This window comes from Acomys minous (assembly GCF_964271855.1).
Source record: "Acomys minous genome assembly, chromosome: 15".
NCBI classification, from domain to species: domain Eukaryota; kingdom Metazoa; phylum Chordata; class Mammalia; order Rodentia; family Muridae; genus Acomys; species Acomys minous.
In genome coordinates this window covers 75,844,443-75,870,139 of record NC_140497.1, presented here as the reverse complement: position 1 = coordinate 75,870,139, position 25,697 = coordinate 75,844,443, and the positions used below count along the sequence as shown (strand labels likewise).

The 25,697-nt window shown below is 44.4% G+C and overlaps 1 protein-coding gene across 2 annotated transcripts in view; it reads right to left on the bottom strand.

Moving 5' to 3' along the window:
• Positions 1-25,697, bottom strand: part of FRAS1 (Fraser extracellular matrix complex subunit 1) — a 408,415-nt gene that overhangs the window by 206,705 nt on the left and 176,013 nt on the right. For both annotated transcript variants that reach the window (XM_084760406.1, XM_084760407.1), the window contains 8 exons: positions 25,039-25,122; positions 23,191-23,292; positions 22,691-22,882; positions 18,098-18,187; positions 16,415-16,450; positions 14,826-14,973; positions 13,375-13,518; positions 12,018-12,152 (listed from right to left, as the gene is read on the bottom strand). In XM_084760406.1, coding sequence (XP_084616532.1) covers positions 12,018-12,152; positions 13,375-13,518; positions 14,826-14,973; positions 16,415-16,450; positions 18,098-18,187; positions 22,691-22,882; positions 23,191-23,292; positions 25,039-25,122 — 931 coding nt within the window. The remainder of the gene's footprint in view (positions 1-12,017; positions 12,153-13,374; positions 13,519-14,825; positions 14,974-16,414; positions 16,451-18,097; positions 18,188-22,690; positions 22,883-23,190; positions 23,293-25,038; positions 25,123-25,697) is intronic.

Genomic DNA, 25,697 nt, shown 5'->3' with positions numbered 1-25,697 from the left:
TTGATTGATAATTGGCGTGGAAGAGCACGGCCCATGGTGTCACCTCTGGATAGGTGATCCTGAAGTGTATAATAAAGCAAGGTGAGCAAGGCAAGCATAGCAAGCCAGTAATCAGCACTCGCATATTTCCCTCTGCTTCAGTTCCTGCCTCCAGGTTCCTGCCTTGAGTTCCTGCCCTGAGTTCCCTCAGTGGGCCGAGACTCTGGCTATGTAAACCAAATAAGCTCTTTCTTCTTCAAGCTGCTCTTGGTCCTGGTGTTTTATCCCTGGCAGAGAAGACTAAGACAACAGGGCCAGGGGATGATGAATGTCACTGTCAGAGTTCCCTGCAGTAATTTGTCCTAACTACTCCATTATTGTCTTTCTCCCTCATGAAGCAGTCACTTCCCAATGAGGGCCAAGCTTTAGTCTATTTAGGCCTGCAGTGTCCACACTGACGTCTAGTACTCATTAAATGAGCACTAAGCGAATATACATGGATTTTTTTTTTATTCATTACAGGAAAATCATGCCACCAGCCACTTTCTGCATACAAACGGCTACAGTAAGTTTTTAAATGCCCTAACCTTGAGGGTATAAAATTTACTTTTAAGATGCTAAAACCCAGATGCGTTTTTGATGATGAACACTCGTGATACCCTGATGCCTGCTATCAAATGCAATAGTGTCCCTGCTGGCCCACCTTTTCTCTCCATAGCACACAAGCAGCATCTTTGGTGGCCAAGCACAGCAGCAGCAGAGATGCTATTTCAATACAGGCTGCACTGAGCTGTCACTAGTTAGGATGACGCACATCCTGCTTTACAACTGATGTCTAAATTCCAATACTGAACATGCCAGTTCTCTCTTCCTGCAGGCTTAGCTTACATGTGGCTCCTACTCCATTTGGATTAGGCTGCTCACTCGCTGACTTTCCAGTTCAACGTTGCTTAGTGGTGCATTTCACATCATCTAGGGTTTGACTTGAATATCCTGAATGTTGTAGTAATGAATGTTTGAAAGGGTGAATGAGGCAAAGCTGTCTTCTTATCTCACACACAGCAGATAATTTATCTCAGAAGGCCCCTGACTTTTCGGGGGCATAACAGGACATGTGTTGACTCGTCAAACAATTCATTTCAAAAATGAAAAGAATGGGCAGCCTTGATTTTCCCAGGTTTATACTGAAACAGTACTCTGAAGATAATTTTTTTTTGTTCTTAATAATATAAAATAGAAGATTTTTAGAACGTTTTAAACCTATGATTCCTAAGAATAAAATGCAGCACTTCTTCAGAGTTAAAAGACCTTCCTACAGGCAACTTCTTATTTCTAGAGAACCTTTCCAGACAGCAGGCAGGGGTCAGACACTGGCTTGGGAAGCAATGGTGTCCCTCCAGGGAGCAGAAGCATCCTTGGCTGGCCTTTTCCCGCCCCCTCTGGAGGTGTCAGAACCAGCACGCCAGCTTGAGGAACCCTCCCAGATCATCCCTGAAGCCAGGTTCCCATACTAGGCCACCAAAACACTCTGACTGATGACTACACAGCCCCAGCCACAGCCCCAAGCAGGTGTGTCTCACACCAACCAAGCTCTCCTGCGCCATCTTTTATCTATTTTATGGCAAGGCTACATTTTACTTCATCTCACAAAGGCTAGGAAGAACTTGGTAAGGTCAGAAGCTAGTGGTTCGGTTCTCTCTCTCCCTCCCTCTCCTTCTCCCTCTGTGTGTGTGTGTGTGTGTGTGTGTGTGTGTGTGTGTGTGTATGTATGTATGCATGCATATATATATACATATATATGTGTATATATATATATATGTGTATATATATACATATGCATAGAGACCAGGGGAGGACATCGTGTACCTATGCTATCACTTTCTGCCTTATTAGTTTAATGCAGGTTCTCTCACTGACCCTAGGGCTGGCTAATGGGCAGGATGTCACAGCAGTCCTCCTGTTTTTCTCCCCACTCCCACAGCTCTGGAGTTATAGGCCCATGCACAGCCATGCCCGGCTTCTTACAAGCAAGCTAGTGATTTAAACTTCAGTCCTCACATTTATACATTAAGCATCTTTACCAGCCAACCCACCTCCCTACACCCCAGTGGTTATATTTTTCAACAAGATGTCCCTCCCCCCCCCCTTTACTTTCCTGCTGTTTCTTCTTTTGAGACAGGATCTCTAGCTCGGGCTGGATGTGAACACCCTCTGCAGCTGAGAATTACCTTGAATTTCAGACTCTCCACTTCAGCCTCCCAAGTCCTTGGCCCACGGACATAAAACACTACCACACTTAGTCCGTGCAGAGCCTCACTCATCCTGAGTAAGCCCTCATCCACTGAGATGCTCCGAGCCCTGTGTGAAGCTCTCACTGGATGAAAACAAGTTCCTATCCTAAACTCAGGCTCATGGTTTCTCGGCTTTCTGTCCCATACAAGGAGGATAACGTTTGCGGTACCTATTTATCAGGGATATAATGAGACGGCAGGTGTGGAAAAGCAAACTCTTAAATGTGATCCCACGAGTGGCTTCAGGGAGACCTGGCAGTTTTCCACTCCACTCTTGTCAAAGGCAAAACAGTTTGCACTGAGACAGAAGATGAAAGAGAATCCTGGCAAGGTGGGCTCACTTTGAGGGAAGGAAAGACATGGAGCCTTGAGGTGTATGTCGGTGGCCCAACTAAGGGGACCCACACTTTCCCAGCTGCCTCATGCACCACACTGTCACTTCCACCAAGCAACAGGAGCCCCGTTGGGAAGGCACCCCAAAATCGTGTGGTGAAGCTCAGATGCCCAGAAGGTCCTCTCCATCCTCCTAACACCCCCCGCCGTCAACAGTGCGGCAAGAGGCCAAGGCTCACTGCCTAGAAGCTCAACGTCATACATACTTTAAAAGGGCATCTGAGAAATCACCATATCTGACCCTTGTCCTGCCGTCTTAAGTTCCTTCCCATGCTGGGCTTCTGCCTTCTCTTTCCAACCAAGGACTCCAGACCCCCAGATGAGAATGTCTGATTTCCAGATGTTCTAAAAACGCACAGGTATGTGATCGGTTCATAAAAATGCAAGCATGTGAAAAGTCCTACAGCCTCAGAAAATAAACAAATATGCTCAAACAAAGCAGACAAGCAGTGAATAGGCAGGATGGACCAGACTTGGACTGAGCAACATATATGTGTCTTACACATGTTGTTTACTGAAGAAATAAGGGAAGGAAGAAAGCATTCATGGAGAAATTCTGTGAAATGTAACGAACATAGCACAATCAAAGCATACGCACCCCAAAATATATTGCACCAAATTATATTACAGTAGTTACTCTGGGGCTGAAGAAATGGCTCAGTTGGTGAAGTGTCTGCTTTACACTCATGAGGGTCTGACTTTGACCCCCAGGCTACCTGTAAAAATGGTGGACGTGGTAGGGTGTACCTGTAATCCCAGAGCTGGAGGCAGGCACAGCAGGATCCCTGGGTTTTCTGGTCAGATGTTCTGCCTGATGAGCTCCAGGTCATGAGAGACCATTGTCCAAGGACATGGACAGTGATTTCTGAAGATAATAATCAGCATTGTCTCCTATTCTCCACATGCATGTTTATACATGCACATGCAACTGGGCACACATGAATATGTATGCAAACACACAGAAAAAATATCATGGTTACTTAAGTACGGAGATGGGAGGGAGAGGGACAGAAAGAAGGCACAAAAACAAAGGGGATAAACTGAGTGAGAGATAGACAAAATGAGAAAGAAACAAGAAAAGAGCTTGACGCACTCCGCTCCACTTATGGAAATGAGCCATGGCCTGCTTCTTATGATCTAGAAATGAGTGAAACAAAATTCAACAAGTTTCCATTTTGTATGTGTCACACAGGCAGGCTGAAGATGCATGGAGATGCCCCCTGTGAACAAAGGTGTGGCGAGGAGGCACTCGCATGCGTGTCTGCAGGAGTGGACCATAACACTGCCATTTATAAGAGAGACCTGACTATGTGCATCAAAAGCGTAATCACGTGCATACAGTACACACTGAGGCCCAGCAATCACCTGTTTATGAATTTAATTAAAATGATTTGCCACAATGTCTACTGAAGCTGTCTATGTCATCGTTGTCTATGATGATGGTTAATTAAGAACAAAAATTAGGCAGTAGGAGGTTGGCTAAATGAGGGATTGGAGAGCTAGACCAAGAAAATCATACAATAGCTTTTAAAACCACGAGTCCTAGGAGATAAGGAACAACATGGGGAAAACAGGCATGTATCAAGTCATTTAACTTTGAAAAAATAAATGCGTATGTATATACACACGTATGCACAGAAATGAGTTCATAAGTTAAGAAGGCAGACACTGAGCTACTGAAAGAAGTGACTTGAGGGAGTTAGAGCTCGGGATTTTCATTGATATTTTATCTTACCTTACATTTTATTGCCTTTATCAAATTATTATTTCTTAGAATAAACATGGAGTTATTGGTACTTAAGGGAAAAAATTACTAAAGAAGACAGGCTGTAATCTGCTTTCCCCAAGGCACATAGTAGGTAAATAGCTAATCTTTTAGCCATGCTTGGAATACAGCTGAACAATTTACTGTTGTTGGGTAACACATTTGAATTTTTAGCAGTGTCTCTGTGGACAGAGTTGGACCCAAGAAAGGATTTTCTTGTTGATAGAGGCTTTGGCAGGTAAACACGAAGAGAGAACGTTTCTTATGAGATGGCTGGCTTTTCATTGGTTCATAAATAAGAAAGTCAGGTCAGACATCCAGCTCCCCATGAACATGGTAATTACATGCTAGTCTATAATTAGTACTAGTAGTCATAATAGCAGTTGAGGGGAGCACATGCCACAGTGTGCTTATGGAGGTCAGAGGACAGTTTGTGTAGTGTGCTCTCCCTGCCTCCCTTGGCATGAGTTTCAGGAATCACTAGGCTTATGTGACAAGCACCTCTACTGACTAAGCCGCCTCCCTTGAGAACATTGTCTCCAGTCCCTCTACCTGCACTCCTGGGTCTTCAACACATGTGGCTGGCAAACACAGTGACCTTCAGTCCCAGTTCCTGAGCTGTTCATCCACGGTGACCAGAGGTAACCCCAACTCCAGACCTCTGCTGAGTATCTACTTCAACCCCATCCCCCAAACTGGAGTCAGGGTTTGCTGTTTGGTGGATTCCTCTTTCTTCCACTCTTCTCTACCCTTTTTCTTCTTCCCTTTCAGTCCCATAACACTAGATATGAAGGAAAAAGGGATAGAGAGGAAAGGAAAGGGACCCCTGAATAAAGTCAGAAGCAGGAAATGGGGCGACATTATGGCTAGATGACTTCTTGCTGACTGGGGAGGGGGCGGGTAGGTACAGCTTCTTGGGGCAAGTTTGAACTTTGCATTCAGAATATGTAATTTCTTCTTTCTTTCTTCTTTCTTTCTCTTTCTTTCTTTCTTTCTTTCTTTCTTTCTTTCTTTCTTTTGTGCACAACTACTAAACAATCCACAATAAACTTAAACCACAACCAACAACAACCAACAACCAGCCAACAACCTACCACCTCTCTCGTAACCCTAGCATTTGTATACCCTCTGAAAAGTCCAGAATTCCAAACATCACACAGTCGCAGAAAACTATCTGCAGCTGGCAAAATCAAGCTCCCGCCAAAGCACGAGGCAAATCATAGTCAGCTGCTGCACAGCTGGGATTAAAGCAAAAACACGTTCTTACAATATTTCTGTGTTTTTTTAAAAAAAAAAAACTAAAATTCCAAAATTCTCACCACACCTAGTTCCTGTTCACATGGCACAAACTGATTCCTTCAGTACTTCCTATTTGTCTACAGAAGCAGAAAGCCCAAGGAAGGATCACGAAGCTTAGCCTTTGATGGGGACTTCCTGGGGGTATCAGCACAGATGCTGGGCTCTCAGCTGTGACAAAGGGGAGCTAGTGTGAGTTCTATGGGTGACAGGGAAGGCACAGCAGGGATAGTGCCAGAGTAGGAAGTGAAAAAGAGGACACCAAGTGGTAAAGCTAAAAAAAAACTTAGGATGGCATAAAGTGGGCAGGAAGCCAGAAGATGTCACTAGTTTGTAACCCATCACTGAAATATTTTGGGGGTTCATGTGTGTAAGAAAGAATGGGTTATGCCTGCAAGACAAACTCCCTTTCATCTGTGGCTGGCTTCCTCCGGCCTGTGAAACTTTTGCTCTCTCACTGTCACTCTAATAAGTTCAGACAGATGCCACATAGCCTCTGGCCACAGCGGTGGCCCCAGGCAAAGCATCATCAGGTACCGTCTTCTTTCTGTACTTCCCCAATACAGGCATACCCAAAGAAAGAGGGACCTGGAGTGCCACTGATGCCTGCTACCCTTCCCCTAGTTTACTCAAGAAACTCACATCCTATAAGGGCTATGATGCTGTCCTCTCTTCCTTTTGATGTGACTAAAAACACTCCCTTTCTTCTGCCCAAGTCCCCGAGACAGTGGGCACCCAGCTACCTTAGAGGCAAGACACATAAAGAGAAAGTCAGAAAGAAATAAAATAGAGATTGTGTAATATTCCTGAGGCTGTACCTAGCCAGGAATTGCTGACAAGGAGAAACTATCAGACGCTAAAGAGAGAGCAGATCCCCTGTGGCCACTGTCGAGGCATGCCTGAGCATTCCTGTCTTGTCCTACCCCCCTCCCCCGCATGCAGTGGCACATCACATTTTAATTCCACCTCCCCCAAAAAACCAGAATGCCTTGCATGTCCAAAACTACACGGAATTCACAAATGTGAGCTGCAACTCTACTTCAGTAACAAATCCTTCCCTGTCAACTTTGGTTTGAAAACTGACTTAAGGCACCGATGGATGTAAATTCACATAAGGATAACTATAAAGACACCTATCAAAAATGGCCTTGCATATCTGCTCAGGGGGCAGTCTTCTCCCACAGAGAAGAAAAGACCCTAAGGGCAGGAAAGTTATCAGTTTGGCTCACTGTTGCCCTGATGTCTAGTAAAAAGCCTGAGACGTAGAAGAGGCTAGACAGGCATTTGTTGCATGAGCAGAAGGAAGGGTCTGGAATGGCACTTGAAGCAGAAAATGCCCATTCATAGACAGCAGCTATGTCAGTTGTCTGTTGCATGACTGCTGCAGAAGAAAAGCAATGGTATGAACAACGCAGAAGAGTCACAAAGTTGAACAAACTGAGAGGCCTACAGCACGGCAGTGGCCTCCAGTTCCTTTATGTGCTTTAGGGATAAAGTTGGCAATGGATGCTCTGATTCTACAGAAATGCTGCATAAGCTCTGGGGGACACTGGCTCAACAGTGCCCAGCCCTAGTCAGGAATTGCTGAGGAGAGTTCCTGTCTTGTCGACAGTTCACTCCATCTTTGTGAAGAAGTCCACTCAGGTCACTGTGAGACCACCATTAGTCATAACCACAAGCATAAGCTATGACCCATTAAGTCTTTGCATCTTTGAGCTATGCTCCAAAGAGATGGCTTGCACTTCCCCCAGGGACCAGCTGTGCTAGTCAAATCCACCTTCAACAAGTAGGCAACATTAGAAGTTCCTCTGCTCAAACCCAACTTTAAAATCTCAGCGACACCAACCTCTTATATATGTAAAATTTGAGTTCCTCATCATAAATGCTTTCCCTAAAGATACACTAATTTTGACTGAAATCCAAATAATTTCAGCGTCTCGTCACTTAACGCAAACACTTCAAGTAAATGAGAAGAGGACGCTAACTGGTGAGAGGTAGGGCAAGTTCTCAGCGCGTTATATTTACTCGCCCATCAGATATGAGTGTATTTTATTTTAACCAGACAGTAATGTCAAAAATTGCGTGTCTCTTCATGTGAGGCATTCGTCTCCTCAGGTTGAAAAATAAAAGTGAGATTTCAATAATATCTTTAGCTGCCTTTTATCGCCCACATACACTACGTGCAAGGCAGAATAAACTCATACTTTTCAAAATTCTCTTTTCACCCTTATCATAATTGTTTGAGGTACATATTACTATCCTCGTTATAGAGTTGAGGAGAATGATCCGATAAAAGGTTAAATGAGTTGCCCAAAGCCATATAGCAGTAAGTGGTAAATGGAGGTTAAAACAATCCTTTCAGTTACAGTCCTATAAAATATCCCGTTGCTTGATTCCTTGGGCTTCAGTATCTAAGTATATAATATTCAAACTGAACACCCTTGGCAGATACCCACTGAGTCGGTTTTATTAATTTCTGTTTTGGTTTTGGGTTTCTCTATAAGCGACAGCCAACCTGGTCTGCTTGCCAGCTCACCACAGACAACGACTGCGTTATTTGCCTTCATATCCTAAGGTGGTCACAAGAGAATGAATAGGGGATGACTGACAGGAAAGAAAGCCAATAGGAAGCAGAATCCAAAGCCCCTTCAAGCATTAGGAGGGACTTAGAAGGCACATGGCTCCATTTCCTAATCACGGCATGGGAATTCAGTCTCTTAATTTTGACAACAAAGATATGGCAAACATCTCTGTCTCCATGCTACCCATGGTCCGCTGAAGCGTGGAGCTCAAGCACATGTACATGACAGAGCTAAAAGGAAAACCCAGGCGCCTTTTCTTTGGCTCTACATCCTAAGCTTATAACATTTATATTTCACTTATTCCAGCTCCAGACATGCAAACCAAAGGTAGCATTGGCCCGTGTCTCAGACCTTTCTGCATATCCGAAGCTCTGGGTAAACAAGAGAAACATCGATACATGCATGCATTTTTTCAAAAATGGGCAAAGTTCTACTCTTTCCTCTTCAAAGTCTAATTTGTTTCAATTTAATTATGAGTAGTAATGGTGGTGCTTTGAATGGACCCCATGATCCTCAGTTGGTGAAACTGTTTGGGAAGAATGAGAAGGTGCAGCCTTTGTGGAGGAGGTGTGTCACTAGGGGCTGGCTTTGAGGTTTCAGAGGCCGTTCCCAGCGTGCTTTCCCTGGCTCCTGCTTATGGATGGAGATGGGGGCTCTCGCTACTTACTGCTCCAGCCAGTTGCCACCATGCCTTTGCTCACCATTGTGGGCCCTAACCTCTAAAACCACGAGTCTGATTAAACACTTTATAATTTGCCTTACTTAGTCATGCTGATTTGTCACAGCAACATAAAAGTAACTAAGACATTGACGTTGGTCTCTTTCTTTCATATGGTAGTTTTGGCTTCTCTCTCTCTCTCTCTCTCTCTCTCTCTCTCTCTCTCTCTGTCTCTCTCTCTCTCTGTCTCTCTCTCTCTCTGTGTGTGTGTGTGTGTGTGTGTGTGTGTGTGTGTGTGTGTGTGTGTCTCACCAGGGTAAAACAGAGGTGCCTAAACAGAGGAACAAGGAAAGTAAGGAGGAATGTTCTCAGGGCCTTGAGAGTTCAGCCTGGACACAGACTTAGATTTAATACCAGAATTCTAAGGGCAGGCGACAGAACTGTGATGCCAATAGTGAGAACACAGACATGCAAGGAGGGGTAAGGCATTCAGCACATGTGGATAATGCCTGACACCAGGTTGCAAGTGTCTAAGAAATGGGATTTTGGTCCCTGGAAATGGATCAGAACAGAAAGCGTAGCAAGAATCCAGTCCTAGGACCTGAGGTATATGAAGTCAAAAAGGGGCGAGGAGGGCAAGAGGAGATGCTGGACAGGATCTAGCTGGTAGCAAAGGATGCGTGAAGGTTATGGTAGCAACCTAAGTGCCCTTCCTAAAATCAGGCATTGGCACTGACAAGGTGACTCCTCTGTGGATCTACCTAGTGGGTAAAGGAGGTAAGCAATACATCACTGGTCTTCAACTTTGGTTACTATAAACCCTAGATAGTGCTGAGCCTTGTTGCAGCCTGTCAATTATCAAACTCCCAAAACTGGAGAAGGAAAAGAAATGAAATGAGACTGCAAGTGTAAGGCATGCTGTCACCTGTAATTACAGGATTATTTACCTTAATCAAACCTGAAATATAACAACACTGATATATGCCCAGATGTGTATATGGTATAGTGTGTACATATCCCTGACCTCCCAAGAAAGGAAAATGATAAAAGGCCTACAGAAAAGATACTCTGGTGGGACTCAGGGGCTTCTTTCACCACCTCATTGGCCTGCTCACAATCTCTTTTTGAAGAGCTACATATATATGTGACTTGGCTTTGTCCCATATTCATCACACTTCCTATATCCAACACAGTGAGCATAAATAGTAACCGGGAGGTTCCTGTTAATTAGTTTTCTTGGCAGAGCACTCACTTTCTTTTGGTTTTGATGGGTCAGTAAAGTGGAGAATTATCCCAGTCACAGCATCATGACTGCATCAAGACAAACCAACCCAGGAAGCCCTGCCGCTCGCTATGAAGTGGCAGGCTTCTTTTGAAAAGTTTAGCACATATTGGAAGAGTGTGGCCTGGGTGACAGACACGCAGAGTCAATGGTGATAAGTCAGCACTGGATGGTACAAGCATAAATATTGCAGGGAGATGAGGGGTGGGGGTTGGGGGGGGAGAGGGGGGAGACCAATGCTGAGAAAGCCTATTTGTGAAGAGAAGTTGCGTAGTCTCAGTGCCAAGACAGTACATGGGAGCTGATCACACCTCCCCTTCTTTCTCTCTTCTTGATCTGTTTTTTTTTCCTCCTCCTCCTCCTTATTTTATGCATAAAAATGCAACCAGCCTGAACTAAAGCAAATTGGTTTAATTCCCCAGAGGGAGCACAAACAAATGTTCCCAGCAACTTTCTACTCCGGGCATTTGCACGAGGGTTTGTGGATGGAATGTGAAGCAGGCAGTTATGTAAACCAGTAATCAAATGAGACATTACCCACTTCAACATGCCCTAAACCAGTCTGCGCATCACCAATTAAAACTCTGAGCAGTGAGAGGGGGAAACGACAGGGGGCGGGGGGGGGGGTGGAGGAAGGAGTCGTGTGTGAATGAGTGTGTGTCTATGTTTGGTTGTATATGTGTATATAAGTGTGTACTATGTTTGAGAGAGAGAGAGAGAGTGTGTGTGTGTGTGTGTGTATGTGTGTGTATGTGTGTGTGTGTGTGTGTGTGTGTGTGTGTGTGTGTGTGTGTGTGTTTGGAGGTGAGGTGGGACAGAGGGAGGAATGCAACCTGAGGGGAATTAACTTTCTTCTAGGGGAAATGTGTCACTGGAGTGCTAGCAGGAGATCTCTTTGATGTAACAGAAGAAAGAAAAAAAAATACATTCAATAATTTCATCAAATTGAAGTTTCATTTTCAGCTGTTTCTCTAAATTGTCCAGTCATTACATACTTGTCAAGGTGTTTACACCTGCCCACTTTGAGGCCATTCTAAAATAACAGGTAAGTAGAAAATGGTAAGCTGTAAACACCAGAGGTTGTGACCTTCTGGCTTCTGTTTTGCTTCCCCCTCTCTTTCATGGCCTAGACAATTATGAAAGCACTGGTCCTTCAAGGACTTGTCCAGGAGGCTAAGGCACAAAGAATGCAATTATGAGGCTAGCCTCAGCTAAATAGTGAGCTCTTGTTTAAAAAAATAAATGATTAAATAACCCAAAGTTAGCAATGTCAAAATCATTGTGCATTTTAACTTACATTTATGATTCCAATCACTACTCAAAAATTGCTTAAGCATAAACAAATTAAATTATAGCATGTCTACTCTTCCCTCTGGAGGTGATTACATTATTAAGACTTTGATCTAAATCTTAAAGGAGTCGGCCACATACAGAAGAGGCTTCTGCCTTCCTCCATAGCTTTGGCTTCAGCTCCTGCTTCTGGTTCGTACCTTGAATTCCGATCCTGACATCCTGTGACGAGGGACTGTGTGAAGCCAACCTGAATGAAGGAATGAACCCTCTCCCCCTGCCAAAGTTGCTTTTGGTCATGGTAGTTTATTATATCAATAGAAAGCCCTGGTTAAGGCAGAGACAAACTATAGCCAAACCAAAGCACACCTCCTATTTGAGTAACTTGATCACAGCTCCTGGTAGTCTCCAGTTAACGACAGGATGGGGCAGTGGCAGCTCTTTTTGTGGCACACCCAGCTGTGACCCAGCCAGTGTTTACCTGCACAGGAGTGGTGATCTTGGTAGAAACCGTCCCCACAGGTGGACACGCACTGTCCCTGCCGCATCAGCAGGGGAGGCAGACAAGATGAACACTCTAGCCCACTGGTGCATGTGGAACACTGGGGCTGGCAGGCTGGCTCCGGACAAGGCGAAGAAAGAAAAGACCTCAGGTTAGCTGAAAGACATCACTCCGAAGCTGACTCTCACAGATCCTAATCCTGAGGCTTTGGGGTCACAAACAATAGCTTAAAATTAAAAAAAAATGGCAAGAAATTCACAGCATTCATTGCAGAGTAAGCAGTGCATGCCAGGCACTGTTCAAGGGCTTTATAGGCATAAACGCTTTAATTTTCACAACTCTATGGAGTTGGTATGGTTAACCCCAATTTTACATTTAAGAAACCAGCTCTAGCCATTACATAAGCCACCCCAAACCACCAGAAACTGGCATTTGAAACCAGACGCTCTGGCTCAAAAGTCTTGGTCCTCTCTACTTCTCTAACGGTCCTTAATGTTTTTATTACCCAACTTGTGTACTAAGAATACTCCTAAACAACTTTCAAAGTGAATGAAGACTATAAACTAAGAAATAAGAAGAAAACAATCAAAATAATAACAATAAAAGTAGCTAAGCGGTGATAAGATTTATCTGCACCCTAGACACTACACAAAGATTTGACAGTGTTCACATGTTTAACCCTGGACACAACCTTGGGGTGGGGGGGGGGGAATGGGTGGCTAGGAAGCCAAATAGTCACAGGCAGAGCATAAACTTATACACTTGTAAACGGGTTATTAGGTGACCTCCTAGGTAAGGGCTCCCCAGATGTACAGAAGTCCTGAAGTACATCCGAACTCGTTCCGGAGCCCCTGATAACTTGTCAATAATAAGCTCTATTAGCAATTATCTGTGTAACATGGAACAAGGTGACAGATTTTTGCCTAGCCCATTGGCTCCCTGTGTACAGAACTGGGACGTTCTGGTAAGTGATCTTGGTGATCTCCATCAACTCTGAATTTCCACTCTGGATTAACCGAGCATTTTAGTAAATGGTAGCGAGCATCCTGACGCTACTATCTTTTCAGTCTCCAAAATGAAAGGGATCCAGCTTTGACAATTGCATCAGAACTGAAAACCACCCACCTTCCAGGAAATACTGGGGCATCTACAAAATGTCATAAGAAAAAGATCCTGAAGGTAAAGAGGCCAAGACACCTATGACTTGTAGTGACTTTTAGATGTATGCTTCCTGCATTGTGGGTCTCTTCCATGACAACACTGCGGCACAGCTAAAGAACAAATCCCACTGATAGTCTCTTGAGCCCTGCTCAACCCTACGTCTGGGTTGCCATACCTAAACAGAGACTGCCTGCGTGGTAAAAGCCTAGCCCACAGCTGTGTACACAGCGTCCGTTCTGCAGCAGCCTTGTGGGGTCCTGGCAGAGGTCACAGCGGTCTGGAGTGTGAGAGCAGGTCAAACAGTCTGGGTGGCAGTGAACTAAAACCGAGAACAAAGAAGAGAGAACTCAGCAAAGGCCACAGGACGCACACATTACATGGGAAAGGAAAGACAGAGAACAAGGGAACTCAGATGCAAAATGCTCCCACCTAGCAACAAGGTGCCCCCTACCTGAAACACCACCATCATCCTCCCTAGTCTTCAATCAAGCATGCGAAGGAATGGGCTCCTTCGCCTTGCTCCTGCTGCACTGACTCTAGAGAGAGGCGTAACTACCTCCTCGCTACGGGACTTGAGTACCGGAGAGACTTCTGAAGACAGGCACATACAGAGAGTTTAGACATGGTGCCTATAACTCTTAAAAATAGTTATTGTCTTTAACAAATACCACCAGTTTTCTTCTTTTTCTTCAGAATCTTGACTCTCATTTGGACTAATCGGGCTTACAGCTCATCTCAGTGGTAACAGTCGCCAAAGGGCTGATTTCAGGGTTTTAAAAGTTTTCAAGAGCCTGATATCTTTAATGTATCATACATGGCGGGCTAAATGTTTGCTTTGCAAAGCCCAGAAAGCCACTTTGGCAAAGGTACCATAATTAAATATAAATTCCCACTGTTTTCCCCTTGATACAGCCTCTGTGAAGCTCTGATTAGCCAAAACAAGGTGAGGGCCAGAGCAGATGCCAGCGTGGGACGCCAGCTTGCAGACGGAAACAATTCATTAGGAAATACAAACGGACGAAACGCTACTTGTCTCTGAGAGAGGCTAGGCTCGAAGAGAGCAGCGTTGAGCTGGGCAGTCACAGAGCCCGCCAGCAACTACCAACCGGAACTAATTCAACCCCAGGTGATTTGAAAGCACAACTGCAAAACAAGTAGATAAAATTTTCTTTGGGAAGAAATTAATGAGTCTTGAAACTTTAAAACCTCATTTAAGAACTGCAGAAGGAGCCATCTGCTTCACAGTTCACCTCAAAAAAAAAATCTTTGACAAATTTTGTAGGATTATTCTTATATTTTCAACAGTAGAAGGCAAATAGGCCTTGCTGCATGCTTAAAGACTGTAATACTTGACTAATACAATTTCTTTCAAGATAAATAATGCATATTTTATAATGGAGAAAACTAAGAAACTGAGGGCCAATGACTTGCCTGGAGTTATATGGTTACAGACAGACAAATTATGCAAAGATTAAGAAGAAGAATGTGTCAAAAAATTCAGAAAACAACAAGTTCCCCAAACCAAGCAGCTAAAAAAAAAAAAAAGGTTGAAAAATGAGAACATCTATGAATTTTCTTGACAAGAAAAATCATCTCAGTAGGAGCAAACCTACTGACCACACCTACCTTGTGTGCAATCTGGACAGCACTGTCCCTTCACCACCAGGGCTAGGGTGGCCACAGGGCATGGGGGGCAAGATGGCTCATAGCAAGTGACTTGAGCCCCTCGGCACTCACACACCTTGCAAGGGCCTTCTTCCCACTTTTCTCCCTCCTGTGGGAAACAGCGGAGACAGTGATGGGGGAGTGCAGAGGCTCAGAAAAGAAACTTCTGTGGTAGACCAGCAAGCTCCCGCAGGACCAGGAGATTCATGCTATGCCGTCAGCACTCCACCCGCCCCAACTCTGCCATCGGACAACAAGGAATTAAACAAGCGCAGGGTTTCTACTTCTTTGTTTTTAATTGCTTTCTTTTAATGTGCAGCATCAACGGGAACGATTTTAAGCACACTCAAGAGATAAATTGTGAAGTACCTTCGGGCAACCAGAACACGTAAGAAGTATTTCAAATGTGTCTCTCCACCTATTGCACAGCCCCAGAGCCAAAACAAAAGCCACGAGGGGGCATTGCCACTACTTCATGTACCTAGCAGTTAGCAGGTCCATTAAACACAATCTCTATAATAAGAGCGAGAAACTTGCTTCAACCCCTGTCTTTCCTTATGGTGACCACAGACAGAGTAACAAGACAGCCCTTGTAGTCTCCAAATTAAAGAGTCTGCAGGTCCATTTTTGTGGCTACAGATGTACTATGAGATTTCTTCCCTTAAAATATTCCTTCTGGCCACGCAAATTATGGTGACATGCATGAATGGTTTGACAGAGAATCTATACTGATTCTAGAAGCAATTTCCTCGACAATCCACTGACCCTGGAAATCAGAATGAGACAAAGGTTCCTTCATTGGCTGCACTGGATTGATCAGAGAGAGAGAGAGAGAGAGAAAATAAGAGAAACTAGGAGAGAACATTTTAAAATAAAAGTCTGATAAGATGCTTGCTGAGCTAACTAATGGAAAATATCACTAACAGTCAACTTGACAGTATTTTTCAAAGTAGATGGGAAAATGTGAGAAAAACTGAAGAACGCAGTGATGAGAAGAGATGTTATTCAGGCTGGGTTCCTAGACACTTAACTCTAACGCTTACGATGATGTGCTAGCTGGCACAAACGGGAAGATACAAATGAAGGGATAAACAATCAGGGTGTAATATGAATAAATTATAATAATAACTTAAGAAGATGCACGGTAACACACACTAAAACACTAACAAAAGGAAGCTCAGTTGCTTGGAGACCGATCCCTTTACCATCTCAAGAAGTGATGCCTTCAACACTTTCCAGTACACAGGGTTCCCTCAGAGACCACTGAGTTGTCTAGGCTGGAGAGACTCATCAGAAGGGGAAAAGGGTACGCGTAGGTGCCCGTGGTTACTGAAATGTAACTGTCAATTACAGAAAGATTTTAAAGAAGAGCCCAAGTTCAGTGTATAGATATCCCTCTTTCATCAATACCAGTGGTTTCTGACCCTGGTGCCACCAAACATAGCTAAGAAAAATGCTAAGACACCAAGTCTCCCATGGAAAGTTCACGCAAAGCATTACTTAAAACAACTCTGTGAGGATCCATGCACAAATTAAAAACTCATACTTACTGGAATATGCTTAATTTCACTCGCCTTTGAAGACAGCTAGAAAGAAAGAGAAACATATTTATGATGCTGTTAAAAACACCATTAGGCTGCTCTATTTATTTTTTCCCATTAGGAATTATCCATTTCCACCACATCTTATGAGTAGAAATAAAACCTGTCTACATCACATGCTTGGAACGCATACCAATGGAGGGCGAAGACGACACGGTGAGGAAACACTATAGAGTTCTGTTCTTGCTTTGTTTTTGAACACATGGGTTCAATTCCCTCTCAGTATGCAGGGACTCAAGGTCAAGGGATCTGAACTCTTATGTGAAACTCTTGAATTTTTGTGGTACTAGACTACTACGGAGATTCATACTTATTCCTAACACTTAGTTTTCTTTAGTTCCGTTTGGTGTAATTTACTTCCAAAAAAGTGAACTGATATTATGAAACGAATACAAAGTCAATATTCATTAGGGCACATTAATTTCTTAAATTCTTGAAACAATAAGGGTGACTAAAAATATTCCCACGAGACGAGTGATGACAATGTTCTAAAATTATCAATGTTTTCAACTAAAGATATGCCACCGGCTGTTCCAGGCACTTTGCATCTATCATCTGAGTGCTATGTAAGGAGAAAAAGGGACATTGCTGAAGATCACAGTATGTGGCATGGGGAGGGGACTGAAACTCATAGCCTGCCTTGGTGACCTTACACCACTACCTCTTAGAACATACGGAAGCACTGGCAGGTTGACAGATGTGGCTGAGACCTGGCAGTTTCCCAGTCAGAGCACTGACTCCCAGTTCTCACCATCCTATTCTGATTGGTCAACAAAACCACTGTATTTATGATCAATGGACATATATTAAAACAAAACAAAACAAATCTGTCAACATCCCAAAATCTACATGAAAAAAAAATACCAGCTTTAAAACTAGGGCAGGGCTGGAGAGATAGTTCAGTTGGTAAAGTGTTTCCCACAGTCTTTGAGTCTTTGAGTTGGATCCCCATCACCAACATATAAAAAATGGGCATAGTACTTTGCAGACAGAGACAAACAGATGCCTAGGGGTCGGGTCCTTGACCAGCCAGCCTAGCCTATTTGGTAAACTCCAGACCAATGAGAAACTGTTTCTCAAAAACAAAACTCAAAGTGCTTGACCTCTAAGGAATGACACCCAAGGCTGACTTCTGGCCCTGGCATGCATGTACATCCATGGTGTGTATGCACATGCACGTACACACGTGTGTAAGACAAATTTAAAGGGATCGAGGTAATTTCTTTTTAGACACACAGAGAAATAAAAATTTAGCAACTTTCATTCCATATCCAATCCACCAAAATCCTACCTGCCATTTCTTTTACTTGTATTTATTACTGAGAGAGTGGTTTGGTATTTGTGTGTACATGTGTATGTGTGCGCGCATGCATGTGTATGTCTGCATGTCTGTATTTTGTCTATCGTTTTCTCACATTAGAAAGTACCTTCCACTACGAGAGCAGATTCTACCTGCTGCCTTCAGTCCTACCCCCAATGCCTAGCACATCCTTCATGCATACATAACAGTTTGCTGAACAAATGAATAGGTCTAAAAACACTAGGAGGTAATAAAGATCCCCTTATTGGGTTAATTTTCACCTATTAATTTTAATTTGTTGTTGTTGTTGTTGTTCTTAACCTGATACTCACAATTTCTGCCTTCTGTTCATAAACACAATAACCGCTCTTTGAAACACATTCTGGGCAGCATTTTCCCTCTAAGTGAACTAATTCTTCACCCTGTAGGAATAAGAGTTGCAGTGGTACACAGCAAATTAACATCTCCAGGTAGCGGTGCTAAATTGAGAAGCAGCTGGGTTCCTGACTGGAATGAGAAGCTCTGTAAGCTTCCTGCTTCAGCCCATTGCTTGTGTGAGTGTGTGACCCCCACCCCCACCCCCACCACCCCCTCCCCACCCAGACCCAACACCCACCCCAGCTGGTTTCCTCTGGGATGTCCCCTCATAACTCAAATGCACTCACCAAATGTCCTTCCATGTTCTCGTGATGTGTGCATGTTCTCTCCACCCCATAATTACCCACCTACCCATGACTAGGAGCTCAAACAAGTAAGAAGGGCCATCAAAGCAATGGCATAGACCAGCAAAGAGGAGGGGCAGGAAAGGCTCACACTATCTTAGATACGTACAGTTAGAACTTGCAACTCTAGTGTCAACAGTAGCATGCAAATCAAGCCAGTATTTGAATACCAAATCAGATGGATCCTTTTATGCACAGATGTAGTCTCAGGCATAAATTAAATAGCAGAAAAGTAATTTTTATTCATCATTCTGAAACTCTCAGTGTTAGCCAACTTACAGCTAATTTTCTTTTTAATTATAGGAGGAAGAAGAGAAATGCCACATTTCGAAGATGGATGTTTGCTTACAAAGTCTTCCCACTTCAATAATTCCAACTTATTTTTATTGTAAAATAATGAATGCTTAATATTTTAAAAAATCTAAATAATCATCAATATTATAGATTAGAAAGTTTAAATTCCTTTGCAGCCCCACATTCAGGAAATGTGCTACTAAATCACAAATTCTGCTTGCATCTTTGCTTATATAAACAATAACACCTAATACTGGCAGGCTGCGCAGTGTTCTCAGCAGCTGTCTACTTTCTAAAGACTCATTTAGCTTCTGATGAAATGACAATCCTTTAAATATTTAATATTCAAATTATATTATATTTCAAAGTATAGAAATCATATTAAATAGAAACAGCACTGTAAAATTAAATACTCATATTAAACAATGATAGTTTATGTGTGAAACACTATTTTAAAGGAGAACACATTGTGAAAGCATTCCTTGTCCCTGGGTTGTAGCACTAAGAATACATTTTTAGGCTCTCTTCTAAAAGTCTTCAAGGTCTTCTAAAAGGAATGTAAGTTTCCTTTTTAATGAAGGAAGTTTAGAACACAAGTTGCTAAAAACAAACACAAAATTACATGACTGGCTTTGATATAATTGCTGAAAGTTATTTCAAAAAAGCAGGGAGCTGCCTGGATCTGTGCCCGTCAGAATTCACCCCAGTCAGAGGCCAACTGAGAGCAGTGGGTGCTACAGGGATCAGCGTATTTACATATAAATTGTTTTGCAGCAAAACAAAGAGTCAGCCTCTGTGAAGGCTTCACTAAGATTCAGATTGAAAGTTGCTTTTCAAAGCATATAAGAGGCTTTATATGTATGTAATCTAAGGTGCTTAAAACAATATTTTGAAGCAAGAAGGAGTATGTACTTCTATTAAAAAAGAAAAGGCATGCCGGGCAGGGAGGGGGTTGCTCAAGAGCTCCCCCAGCCCGTAGAGAGAAGGTGGCTGCTCAGAGCCTCCACACGAAGCTCCCAATACCCAAAGACCCTGTTCTTGGGGAACAGGGATTTGGCTTGGGTGAGATAGGAAAAGTCTAAACAGCTTTGCTATTTATAGAAGCCTGGCTGTCCCCAAACACTGCGGCTAGCCGCTGCGGGGAACGCGTTAACCAGCATTTGACTTCAGCTTTGAAAAGGACTGAATTGTGAAACAAACTCATTCATTCCATTTTTAAGTGGGCCCTCAGCATCCAATGTGCTGCGCCTTCTCTAGTGAACACCTACAGCCAAGGGGGAGAGCGGCTGGAATCCCCTTAAGGCCCATTAGCACAGGATGGCCCTTTTTTGAGATGGTTTTCCTCCAATGAGAGGAAAGGGAAGGCGCCCCAGTTACACAGGCCTTCCCTATTGGGTGCACTGTGCTACAAGCCCTTCCCCCCAGCACACTACATCTCGGATGCAAACAGTAGATCCCCTTTAAGAAGAAAGAAGCAGTGTGATATCCTCATCTGAATTTATGTTCAAAGAGATGATAACACGCGCGAAATATGAAATCAATCACATTGTGATATTCTACCACTGATCAATTTATGTTTCGGTGTCTAGGAGTTTTACTAACTACATCAAAGACAAGGAGCATGCCATTTTCTCCTCTTTTTTAACAAAGAAAAGCCGCACGTTGACTTCAAGGCTACTCAGAACATTGCTAACTGATTCGATAATCAACAACAATGGGGGGGGGCCTGTGTGATCTTTGTCACCTGTAGGCGTGGACATCTATTCAGCTTCCTGTAGATGAATGACACTAATAGCTAATGTACCCTTGCTCTCCAAGATTAGAAGTCAAATGACCTTGATATTTTCAGGAGGGAAGCAGAAGGCAGGGTGGAAAACAGCGGCAGTGTGCCTCTCAGCTCCCTCACAGTCATTTCCCTCAGGAGCTCTGAAGGCATTTAATTCATATTTCCATAATCCCTGGTGCTCCTGCGGACCTCCGTGTAGGATAATTTCTGTTTATGTATCTGCCTTCCCACAAATCCCAGGAACTCTCAAGGTCATGGTTTGCCTTTTTTTCATCTTTTTATCACCAGCGATACAAGCAAAGCAGAAATTAAGAAGCTATTAGAATAACCAGGCTTTAACAAGGTCATTAACCAAAGCTAATTTCGGAATTATAGTGTCTAAAAAAAAAAAAAAAAAAACGCTGAAGAGTTTTCCCCCTTCCCAAGATTCTATTTTGGTTAAAAATTTCACTACTGGCAGTGTTTCTCACTTGGAATCTACTAACTTACACAAGACCTGGGGGTATGTGGAAATGATCTGGAAGAAATTAAAGATCTGGAGAAACAGGCAGCCGGCTTCAGAACCTCGATCCATAAAAGTGGGAAGCACAAGAGGCTGAGGAGGCACCAGGGTGGACTGAGGAACATGACACTCTCAGCTCCAGCAGCCGCTGCTCGTTGTCCACAAGGACACTCAGAGAGCCTAGCCTACACCACCAGTTAGGTGACACTCTACGTCAAGGGAGCCAGCAGACACAGGAAGGGCGCTACCAGAAGGGACAGTGGGATGTGCCACTTTCTGTAAAGGACACTGAGAGTCCTTCACAGTGCTTACAAAGCCGACCAGGATCATCCCCCTCCCCGCCCTCTAGTTTTCACAAACCTTGGACTACTCAACAAATTAAACCTCGGAGGAGAACCCAGTAACCTCAGATACGGAGGCGAGGAAGGCCCATCCCGATGGCAAGAGGAGAAAGAGAGCCCTCATTGAGTTTCAGGTCATCTCTTTGCAACCGTTCTGACTCCGCCCCCAGCCTCGCCCCTGCTCCCCCCATCCCCCACCCCCACCCCTGTCCCCCCTGTAAGGAGAAAAGCAATGAAAAGGTGTGTAGTGGTGTATAAATCTGTAAGAAGGCAGGACCCTCTCTTAAGTATGTTTCGGCTCAGCCAAGACCTAGCTAGATGCAGGAGGCAAAATGAAAAACAGCAACTCTGTAAAATGACAGCCTTGTTTGAAAGCTGGCTCCTCTTTTGGATCTCTGCTGGGAGGAGCCTAGAAGTGGGGGTGGGGGGGGTGGGGAAAGGAACCGCAAGGATAAAAAACGCCTTCCCTGAACCCCACCCCCACCACCTACGCTTCATCTCTCTGTAGTCCCTGTATTCTCAAGTTCACAACCCTGAGGGAAACTGGAGGGGCGGATGGGAGCGGCCAGAGGAGGGGAAAACTTTAAAAGCAAAAATTTTTTTTTTTAAGTCAGGGGTCAAAATTGAGTTCAAAGGCAGGGGCGGGGGGGGGGGGGGGAAAGGAAGTAATTTCCCTAAAACATACATCTGAGGTCCAGCCAGAGGCTACTGTGTGGGAAGTAGCTAGAAATTCTGCAGATAGCAGAAGTCAACAGAGGTCCGTGGAGTTAATTGTTTATGAGGTGCCCCTTGCTCTCTTGTTAAAAAAAAAAAAATTTTTTTTTTCTTTCCCAGTCCACAGGAGAACTCATGGGTGTCTTTTTTTATTTATTTTAACTAAATGCAGCCAGTCGGCTTGCAGAAAGAGCCAAGCCCCAGGCCCACCTGCAGACCACTGCTTTAAGGCTTGAGGCCGGAGGCAACACACAGTCCACTAGCACTGAGGGCCAGCGACACTGCTTTGTAGGCTAATGTCCCACGTTATGTCCTTCCCTTTACGCTCCTGGCTCGGTTATTCTAATCTGACCAGATGCACAGAGAGCTAAAGGCTCCAGGGAGTGTTCCAAGCTAGTCCGAACAGACAGTGCCTATCACCTCCGATCCCAGAGTCTTTGTGCTAAGAGGCCCCCGAAAGTGTGAGCAGTCAGCCTGCCATTCCCTCCGCTGCCAGGAAGGAAGGTGCAGCCACCATCTGCTGGAAGGAACTGCGCAGCACAGATGGAAATGCCTTCACTTCTTACCAGGGCACAGACCACCTTGGCACACTCTGCCGCCTGGCAGGTCACTTGGCCCTGGTCACATGTGCAGAACTCGCAGGCCGAGGCCTTCCACATTTCATCCTGGTACCGCAGGACCCCAGTGGATGGGCAGCTTCTGGCAGGGAACACACATTCCTCACAGCACTGACCGTGGTGCCGAGCTCTGCTCTGACCCTAGAGAAAAAGAGAGTGGTGAGAGACGGGCAGTCTCCCCAGGAGACAATGGGAACACGCCAGTCAGCAAAGTGGGGAAAAGACACAGGACAGCGACCATGGGTACCCTGGGGAGACTGGGGAGACTGGCCCAGGGGAAGGCCGGTCTCCACCTCAGCTCTCCTGCTGCATTCAGGAGGCCCTTTACCTCTTTATGTAACATTCCACATTCTCTGGCTCTTTTGATTCTATCAAAGGGCACGGTAGACTAAGAAATACATTTCTAAAATGGTCCAGAATTGAGCTTAGAAGGGCGAGCTTGCAGATACCTTTTCGCATCTCAGTGGCGGGCAGGCCTGTTTGTGACACCTGACCTCTCCCTGGTCACACACACACAGGGTACAGGCATCTTCTTTCCATTGTTCACCATGCTGAGAGAGAAAGGAAAAAGGAAGGTGGCACATGAGATGCCACACGCATCGCACAGAAGCTCAAGTCCGTACTCTCCCATTCCTGATAAGGGAAATTACTTAGGTAGAAATGACCTCTGAAAGAAAAGTCAATGACTTTTCAAATATATTTTCATTTGGATCACATGGGTGCAGTCTGCTGAGATTCACTATATCAAACACGTAGAGGGCCTGGGAACGGTGAGGTGAACTGGAAGACTCTATTGCTGGCTTCCTTTGTGGATGTTCTTCAGGTCTTCTCTGCCAGGAGACTCTGGTACATGCTTATTTCCCAGCTTCCCTTGCAGGTAGGGTACAGGAGCTGTCCCAGCTTTGTTCAAATGTTGGGGGGAGGGGGTCGAAGAAATTATTCTCTAGCCATGTTTTTCATTCACCAGCAAAAAGCAATGCGTGTATGAGCCTAGCCTTCCTGGCAATAAAAAGTCATCCAGGGGATACCAGGGAGATGTGATGAGGGACACACCCATGTGAGGTTAACACTGAGACCTGACTTGATCATACCCCTCCCTACTGGGACATCTTGTTTCCTACAAACAAATGTTATCATTTTAGTTACTTTTACGGGGGGGGGGGGGCATTCCTGGTAGTTGCAGCCAGATAGATTCCAACCCTTTCAAAGCCTGTCTCTTAAAGGAAAATGCAACCTACCACAAACCTGTCCAATAAAAAGCAGGGAATACACAGCACAGACAAAAAGTGTTTTCCTCTTGCTACAGAAGTGGCTCCGTGACTCAGAGCACTGGATGCTCGTGCAGAGGACCTGGGTTTGGTTCCCAGCATCCATATGGGGGTCACAACCACCTGTAACTCCAGTTCTAGGGCTCCAGGGCCTCTTCAGGACTTCAAAACACCAGTTACGCACATACAGACACATACAGGCACACACACGCGCACACACGCACGCGCACACACACATACGCACACACACAGAATCTTAATTTGAAAGTTCTGTCCCAACTAGTTATTTCATTCATATTTCAAGAGAACCATCTAGAATTAGTGAGGCTCTAATTCCAGATTCCCCACTGATTGCCACAATCCCAATTTCTATTTAGTTTGCCTTAGAGTGGTGAATAATCAAGAAAATCAACTGCTTTTATTTTGCACGTGTTCTCTGCATCAGGATGATATGCCTTTGGATGCACTCGGGCACTCGGGGGACTCAATTTGCTGAGGTCACCTTTATTTTACACCTCCTGGAGTTTGGGCATGGCTGTCTAGACTGTTTCAAAAGCGCCACTCGCTTTGCAGCTCGCTCCAGGCTCACAATGGCCTCGCTATTCTCATGTGTCTTCCCAGCATAATATGGGGCAAGCTGCCCCAAAACAGCAGTGCATGAAACCCAACGGAAGAGACAGGCACCCCACACACACACACAAACCCTTGAAATGCTGCACAGACTGTGCAGTGACCAACGACAGCTCCCTCTTCTCTTCAGCACGTGGGTGAACAGTAAGCTTTCCCAAGGTTCGTGAACTGGGTTCTGCTTGCCAGCACATTCTTTCATATTTATAATCCTTTTCAGCTTAATTTTTTTTTCATAAAGGCTTTTCATGTAACGAAGGCGAAAAAAGCCATTTATGTACTGAGTAACTAACTCTGGCAACGAGTCAGACCCGAGGGTGGGGAGGTTCTGTGGTTGGGAGGCATGGGCCAGAAGTGTAAGAACATGTGTCGGACCGCCCACATGGGGCGTGTGGAGGTTACCTCGTACACTCGTCCAGCAGCAGAACAGGAGCGCGCCGAGCACTGAGGGCAGCATTTTCCAGGGACTCGAACGACAATTTCATCCTTGACACCCAAAGGGGGGGGGGGGACAATCCATCAAAAGACAGTGTTAATAAAATCCACATCAGTAGGAAAATCAAATTCACAGCCATCCCGGCGACATGCTGCAAGTGTGTGTAACAGCAATCCGTGTCATTCAGCATTCATTTGTAAGCCAGCGCTCTGGTACGCATCAGTCTCTCCAAGGTCAGTGTGAATCTTAGGAAGTGTATGCATGGCCTGTCTTTTACTAAAAACCATCAAAGCACAAGAAATTGGAAAAATACAGAAATCTTTGTCTTCGCCAGGCAATCCTAAGCCCTGTGCATGACTCTATGAAGTTGATGGTCTTATTCTTGCCTCAAATGAGAACACTAAGAATAGGTAGGCTATGTGACTTGCCTAAAGTTATATGGCTGACTGCTCATGGTAAATGATTGAAATAAAACTTCAGAGCCCCAACCATATTAAAATTACGAATGTGTGTACTCCTCCTGACTCACGTCTAAACTCCAAGGCCCTTCCTGAAAGCTGGTTTGTTATACCTCTGCATCTGGATCTAATCCATATGTTTATATAGGTATTAAGGACATTCTAAA